Source organism: Mizuhopecten yessoensis, unplaced genomic scaffold, assembly GCF_002113885.1.
Source record: "Mizuhopecten yessoensis strain PY_sf001 unplaced genomic scaffold, ASM211388v2 scaffold2553, whole genome shotgun sequence".
Lineage (NCBI taxonomy): Eukaryota > Metazoa > Mollusca > Bivalvia > Pectinida > Pectinidae > Mizuhopecten > Mizuhopecten yessoensis.
Genome location: NW_018404603.1, coordinates 607,555 through 616,081, shown reverse-complemented (window position 1 = coordinate 616,081; position 8,527 = coordinate 607,555). Strand labels below are relative to the sequence as shown.

The window sequence follows — 8,527 nt, the reverse complement described above, 5'->3', positions numbered from 1 at the left end:
GGGGGGGGCGATTCTGCAGGGGGAGGGGGCACAATACTCGTCTATTACTACAATAGTCGTATATCATCCTATTTACAGTGGGATACGGTACAGGAGGCCTATTCCCCCTCCCGAACATGTATGGGTTCCGTCGTCAGTATAAAAAGTTGACACTCAAATATTACAGTTCCAGCATACAGGCATTAGTAACGGGCTCGAAGATATGTACTATATATAAGCTTACGGCTTAAATAACTCTAAACGAAATAAACCAATATCATGGATATTGTTTTGTGCGTTCAGAAGTTTGCTTTCTCTTTACTTTGCCACCCCGAATCTCCATTGATAAATTACGAGAAAGCAAAAACTGAAAGTTCGGAAAAGCAAAATTCGAACGAAAGGGCGACTAATGTAGAGGATCAATGAAAGGGGATACTAAGGATTGCTGTTTATTGCAACTTGGGGACCCACCAATATTAGCAGCTTGATTTATTATACAATTACATACACTGTATCTAAAATATTTGAAGTTCTGGTTTTTCTTCAAAAACTGTTTCGAACAGTATCTAATTAAGAAGTAAACATAAGTAAATAACGATTTACTAAAATATATTCATGATTTAAATAATGATGTTTTATACTTTCGAATACATTTTTTTTTATCTAAAGCTGATATTTTTCAAAATATACTATTATATATTCATGATGAAATGCAATAATAATTATTTTTAACTTACACAAATTCATTTTGTATGAAAAGCTAATAATTTTCAATATTTACTATTATATAGTCATGATGAAAAGAAATATGTTTATTAATACCTTTCATTTTGCAGATGTTCAACTAGTCATACAATCACAATTGGTGCCACATCATGATGTGTAACACATCGTACACATGAACATTGTACAAATGTCAAACGAACATCACATACATAAACATCAAACACGTGAATCATATTCAATGCAAGGCAGAACTTAGTCGGTACAATTACACGTGCCTGACCTCATTATGAATTGTTTTGTCCTGTGACGTCTGTTTTGTCTGTATATCATTGGGAGTACCTATTGTAGACCGAACGGCTTTGTTCTGAACTCCTGGTCATGTAGTTGGCCACCCAATGCGTCCTTGTAAGTATCTCCACGTAGATATCTGATGGGCAGTATCTGCACGTATATATCTGTACGGCTGTGACAAATTACATGAATGCAAATGTTCATCTCTATATTGGTCTGTTCTAAGGAATTTGCCCTTGACACGATGTCGTCCAGACTGGCCTTGATAGCGTCGAATTAAGCTAAAACTTGGTCTTCCATCGACAAATCGTGATACCGTCGGGTGCCGCGTCTAGAAAGGACTGATGCCAAGTTGGCGCTATATTGTAGCGCTACCTGGTGGATACATAGTAACTCGTAGCTATTCCCCATGACTACGCTAGGGTAAAAAAGATACGAAACGGAAAGAGATGCTGTGACCAGACCCCTTAAGCTGTTAATATGACGTTAAACAAAATATTCCCCCAAACCCCAGGATCTGCAGGGGGCCAACATTATTCGCCTCTTAAGTTAATGAAGTTCGATACAGCAGGCCTATTTCTCACCCGAACCTACACGGCTTCCGTTGTCAGTGTGAAGGGAATGGTGGCCTTCGACGTGATATTTTAAAGAAATATCGCTATAAAAATCTTAGGAAGGCACCACCTCCAGCGTGCAGGCATCAGTTACGAGCACAGAGATACGTCCTTTATTGACATTAATTGTTAAACTAACTCGAAACGCAAAAAAACAATATATTGCCCATATGCAATTTTTTGTCAAGAGGCGGAGCGTTTAGCTTAGGAAGAAAGTTTATGATGTATGTCCCCTGACCAAGAAAAAAGAAAGTGCTTAACATTAGAAGTTACATGCAGATATCTGCTCGACTTTCAGCTTAAAATTTCAGTGAGCTTTGACTGTTTAACTGGCCCAATCATACTAGTAAAATGTCTTCGCATGGCTACTGCATTCGTTATGATTTAAAACCTGAAACAAACATGTGACGAATTTTTCAGGGCCGGGACTAATATGATTATTGACGCAGACGAAACGTTAAGTGTTGGTTTTGAAATGATATGCTATTTTGATCACATTTATGTTACCAGCTACGCCTATTCCGACTGATATAACGACGACGACGACAGACTCACCGTTTGCAATCCGCCTAGAAAACGGTCTGTACAACAACAGTGGCCGGGTGGGAGTGTACCATGACGGACAGTGGGGCGGAGTATGCGGCCATTATTGGAATTATAATGATGCAAACGTTGCCTGCAGAATGCTTGGGTATAGGTATGTATCACCATATATCATATATTACTTTGTAATTGACGGTATAAAAATGTACATGTTTTCAGTAAAGTGTCACATTACTGTTTTATATAGGCGGGGCATTACGTTTTCTTCTGGTGTAGTACATTATACATATATGTTGTGATTTTACTGCGTATGCGACACTAAAATAATGTAATATTTATCTCAGCCTATCTATATATATAGTCTTAATTAAAAACATAAACGTATATCAAATAAAATGACACGGAGGAAACTTTACAAGGATGCAATACTCACACATGCCAAAGAGATCGTCAAGTGCAAATCGTACGGAAATGAAGGGGCATTTTTTGTTTGTTTTTATACACCCGTCAATATTTTAAACGAGGACTATTTTGGTGAGGGAATCGTTCATCCGTTTGTCCAAATTTTGGTTTCCGTTAGATAGCATGCTGAAATACTCTACGGTGAGGGTAGTTTGTAACCATGTAGTAGAAAACCCAAAAACCACGACAAAGTCTGAAGTTGAACAAAATCTGTGCATGGTCGATTTGCATATTGCACGTTGATTGGTCGACGGTTGCGCCAAGGGGATAGGTGATCTTGGGGTTACAAAAATCACAATTCTGATAAAGCATCTTAGGACCTTACATCATAAAAAATCATTCGATCTTAGCAAATCTGGGTCTGAAGTAAAGATTGTTGAACGTTTGAGTTTTAAATTTTATACAATCAAACTACAAATATATGACGATAATTCCAACGAAGTTTGAATTAAATCCTATCAAAATAAACAAAATATACTCAAATGTGTTATTTATCTATCAAAACTAAAGAAATGTTTATCCCCCTCCCCACAGGGGAATGGGTGATCCGGGGGTAGTGAAATTTGCAATTTTAATAAGGCACTTTAAGACCTTTCCATCTATGATGGGTATTGATTCCAGCATATTTCGTTTATTTGCAGTATGATCAAGTGTCATTCAGACAGGTATCACAAAAAATATGAAACTAACGTTCATATACCTGCATCTATTGCAATTATATTCATAAATGCCTGGCTTATTATGTATTGCATACAAACCATAAACTGTACATGATTCAATCATACGACGAGCATTATGACTGCCCCTCATATTGATCAAATGTACCGATTTTAGGGAGATTCGAGACAAATATTATGATGTGCCTGATATGAAAACATTATATCATATAACTAATTCGTCATTCGAAATTTGTACATCTGCGTGAAATTGGTGTATACAATACAATTTTTAATTGTATTAATATTGTAAAGAATATTTCATCATTTCGCTATTAACTTATGTATACATTTGTTAACATTCTACCTTTCAAAGTTTTGTTAGTGTCTTAATTTTTGTAATAGTCCCATCTTATTGTTGTCAGGCTAGCAATAGGCTTACTAACTAACAAGAGTAAATTTATTGACAGCAACGGAACAGTAACTAGTCGACGTTATACATTGGATTCGGCTTGGTATGAATGGTTTGGCAATGAGACGGACCCAGATCTAATATGGATGGATAACGTACAGTGTTCTGGTATGGAGACCAGCCTTGCAGATTGCCCGTTCGACGGATGGGGTGTGGAGAACTGTAAAGCTTACTATAGGTCTGGTCATGCTTATGTTTTCTGCTACGATGAAGGTAATTAACACAAATTGATATAGATTAAACATGTTTTACTGAATTCCTTTAAATTACAATATATAATTATATTAACTGCATGTCCGGTATTTAGTTTGGTTTATTTTCCTTAACGTCCTATCAAGAGCTAAGGTCAGTTAATGCCATGCCTCATCGTGTGTAATTAAAGCCTGCTGTGTGCGTGTGTGCTGGAGGCAGGGTCTGTTGATGTATTGCCACCTTGCGATAGCGCGGATATGATTCCGACTTTGTAGTGAGTCCTCAACAAGATTATCCTGAATGCTGAACCTTTTCGGAGGAAATAACATATTCCATTTCAGGGACTTTGATCTGCCCTGGCCTGGGGGCAAATCTAATTGCAATTCCCATTTTAGGAGACAGCGATGACAAAAAAAAGAAGATGTAGCAAAGAAAGAGAGGGTAGAAATATTATTATGCATGAGTTACAAATGTGTAGCAATTTGCATAAATATTCCACTTTTAAACAATAATATTTTTCATATTGGTAAATAACATATATTTTACGAGGTTTAAGTTAATGCACGAGATTACCATTTATGACTCCAACATTTGACTGGATAACAATCAGAAGTTAAAAGATCATCGGTTGTAGATCTGATAAAGATCCTTTTTTATCCTTTTAGGATTTCTTTTAAGTTCTGTAAAATTGACTAGTTTCGATATACATCCGATAAATGTTATACAGGCGAGATCAAGTTTCCGTGTTAAGTCAAGATAATAACGAAAATTGTAAAAATGTGTAATAGATACAATATGATTCACATTCAGATGACACCGAGGTAAAAGTTCGTTTAGTGGATGGCACATCTAATGGAACGGGACATGTTGAAGTTCATTACAGCAGCATTTGGGGAAGTGTATGTTGGGACGGCTTTTACAACAATGAGGCTGAGGTCGTATGTAGAATGCTTGGATACAGGTATATTAAAGTTAAGATTGTATTTATTATGTATATGCGTCTGCATGTGTGAATTGGTTTTATTTTATAAGGTTTAACGTCTTATTAACAGCTAGGGTCAGGTTTGGGGAAAGTTACATTTCATGAGCCATCTGTAAGGGACCACTTACAATACCATAAGGGATCTGAGGTAATCAATCAATTACACACACATGTTTCGAAGTATGAAAGAAGTAATAAAGATATAGTTAACCATAAAGGGAAAGATGTTTTAATTAGATTTTACATAGATGTACATCCATACAAACAACCAATTGTTTGCTGTTTTTTTCAGCAATGGAGTTGCCTATGGGGATTCAACATTTCCTTTCACTAAACTACCAAAATGGATGGAAAGGATACAGTGTAATGGTACAGAGACAAATATCGCAGACTGTCCGTTCGGTGGATGGGGACAGATATCATCATATTGGGGTATAGCGACTGCCCTCTGTTATAATGATTTGAAGGGTGAGTTTCTTATTCAATGAAAAACATTGATGAAATGATCAAATCGATTTACAACATGTAGTTTTTCGTTAACATAATTCGTATAAAACATATATCGGGTAACGAATAGAAAACTGTAATACTGACGAAGCAGTACTTAATTAACGCCAACTTCAGTGCTAAGGACACAACAATTTTGAACTTTAGTAGATATTGACTAAATTTTCCTCCATCATGATTTTAGCTAGTGACGAGCAACAAGGGGTCCGACTCATGAATGATGTGTCCAACACCTCCGGCTCTGTAGAAATTATGTACGGTGGACAGTGGTCTATAGTGTGTGGGAAGAACTGGGATGATATTGAAGCTGGAATCGTCTGTCGAATGCTTGGATACGGGTATAAAGCACATGCATTAGCAGCATATTTATGATGATATTCTTTAACGGTGAATACAACTTAAACCGAAACGAACCCCCCAAAAGAAAAACATCACCAATACAGGCCAGTTGTTACATCTGATTTATTTTAAAAACATAGATTCCCATGATGTTTTAACGGTCCATCCAATCGACAATGTTTGACACTATGGGCCAAACAGTACTTAAAACGATCTCTACACAAAGAGATACATTGTCATCAATCCTTCACTAGCATGCTCAATGGGGGTTTGGTTTTGGTTTTATCGGATTTAACGTCTGATTAAGGTCATTTAAGGACGTGCCTCCAAGTAAAGTATGCATTCATGTTACGGCAAATGGGGATAATAGATACTTTGTAGAGGTTAATCAAGACGGAAGAGATCATTTCTTCTTGATTTGATTATGTTTAACCTTCTATAAACAGCTTTAAGGACATTTGGGATCGCTATATTTTCTTTCTTATTTCTAACAACCGTTTTGTTTCTAATGCCTCGTTGGCAATGTCCCAAGTTGTGGCCAGGCCGGAACACATACCTTATTTCTTATAGTGGGACGACTGGTTCGCCCGTTGTCAGTATAATGTGACCGGGTGGGGCGTCCTGCTGGTTGTCTTCGGCAGTATGTCCCAGTGAGGTAGCACTATAAAGTCGGCATCAGTTCCGCGCTATCACAAGGAGACAAACACGAACATATTGCAGCCTCCCAAAATACACACACATACACTACACGCATGCATCTTGCACACATGGGAGGCCGGCCTTAAATGACCTTAGCTGTTAATAGGACGTTAAACAAAATCAAACAAACAAACAAAAAACTTAAAAATGCAACGATTATTGCTTTGCCCTGATCAACGTTCGGCATTAGTTGTAATTACAACTGGGTGTTAGTGTAATGTGACCAGGTGGAATACTTTGCGTATATTTGTGTGATAACACTCTTAGGCCGGAATCAGATATGCATGGCTGCGTTTGGATACTACAGTATAACCTGTCTAAAATAGTCCATGTCTAATCCGGATCCCTGTCTTAAACGGCTGTGGTCCCTATATAATCAAAGTAATTAAACTCTGTATAAACCGAACCCTGTCCATTCCGAAAACCGACGGTGTTTCACAAAAGTTGGCATAGTAATCCATCTAAAACTAAAAACAAATTGTTCATTCCGGTCCTGAAATCTCCCTCGGCCAATAATTAATTATTATTACAATTAATAATTAAACGTTGCAATTAATTCATTTCTTTGTTGTTTATGTTGACATACATGTATACAGATCGTATGCAAAACACGACATTTATGCATTTTCAAAAAATGACATGCCGATCCTGCATAAATCGGAGACCTGAGTAAACCGGATAAATAGTTTGGTCCTGGTGAAATCTGGTTTAGACAGGTAATACTGTACCTACATTACGAACGCTTATATGCTACAAAACCAAGATCAGCCATGCTTGTAATCAATCTTTAACAGTCAAGGATTTGTTCATCAAGTGTTTTATATCTTTAAAATGCAAGTTTACTGCTTTCCAGAAACGGAACTGCACAATCTTATGCATCTTACCATGAGGTTCCGAGAGAAGACATGAACGTGAAGATACATGTCAACTGTGTTGGATCAGAGACAAGTCTTTACAACTGTAGATTTAGCGACGTCCTTGAATACTGTGGCATGGATGGCAGAGCAGGTGTTTCCTGCTCGGGAGCTCTAGGTAATTTTTAATTCAATTTCTGATAACTTTTTCCTTTCATAACCTGTCAACACCACGCGTTCGCCCAAGTTGATGGTAGGCTTTTCACCCTTACCAAGACGAACCGAAGTCTCATTTTTTTTTATCCCTGTACATGTGAAAGGTAAGAGTTGCTATGGTTAGTTATATCATTTTGATGAGACCAACGTGTTAAAGGTAGAACTGTTTTAATTGGGGTTTAACATCCTCGCAACAACCACGGTCGTATAAGGACGGGTGCCAATAAGGAAACATCACCGGGAAGAGAAACTAGACAAACAACGAAAGAGGACAGGAACAATAGGAAACATAGAAGTCCTCAAGTTATGTAATAAAGCTTGCGCCGAAATTAGTCGCCTGTTAATGTAAACATGCAGTGGGATACAACAGGTCTATTTTTGGTTTATTTAATGTCCCTTGAATAGAAGACAAAGCAGAAACCGCCCCGATTCTGCAGGGGGGAGGGGCGATTCTGCAGGGGGGGAGGGGGGGGCACAATACTCGTCTATTACTACAATAGTCGTATATCACCCTATTCACAGTGGGATACAGGAGGCCTATTCCACCTCCCGAACATGTATGGGTTCCGTCGCCAGTATAAAAAGTTGACACTCAAATATTACATTTCAAGCATACAGGCATTAGTAACGAGCTCGAAGATATGTACTATATATACACTTACTGCTAAAATAACTCTAAACGCAATAAACCAATATCATGGAAGTTTCAGAAGTTTCCTTTCTCTTTACTTTGCCACCCCGAATCTCCATTGATAAATTACGAGAAAGCAAAAACTGCAAGTTGGGAAAAGCAAAATTCGAACGAAAGGGCGACCAATGTAGAGGATCCATGAAAGGGGATACTAAGGATTGCTGTTTATTGCAACTTGGGGACCCACCAATATTAGCAGCTTGATTTATTATACAATTTAATACACCGTATCTAAAATATTTGAAGTTCTGGTTTTTCTTCAAAAACTGTTTCATACAGTATATAATTAAGAAGTAAACATAAG

At 37.5% G+C, this 8,527-nt stretch overlaps 1 protein-coding gene across 1 annotated transcript in view; it reads left to right on the top strand.

The window, feature by feature from the left end:
* Positions 1–7,932, top strand: part of LOC110446117 (deleted in malignant brain tumors 1 protein-like) — a 17,938-nt gene extending 10,006 nt beyond the window's left edge. The window contains exons 8-13 of the mRNA XM_021491105.1: positions 2,121–2,307; positions 3,742–3,956; positions 4,746–4,896; positions 5,210–5,385; positions 5,609–5,762; positions 7,316–7,932. Of these exons, the coding sequence (XP_021346780.1) occupies positions 2,121–2,307; positions 3,742–3,956; positions 4,746–4,896; positions 5,210–5,385; positions 5,609–5,762; positions 7,316–7,505 (1,073 nt within the window). The 3' untranslated portion in view covers positions 7,506–7,932. The remainder of the gene's footprint in view (positions 1–2,120; positions 2,308–3,741; positions 3,957–4,745; positions 4,897–5,209; positions 5,386–5,608; positions 5,763–7,315) is intronic.
* Positions 7,933–8,527: the final 595 nt, after the last annotated feature.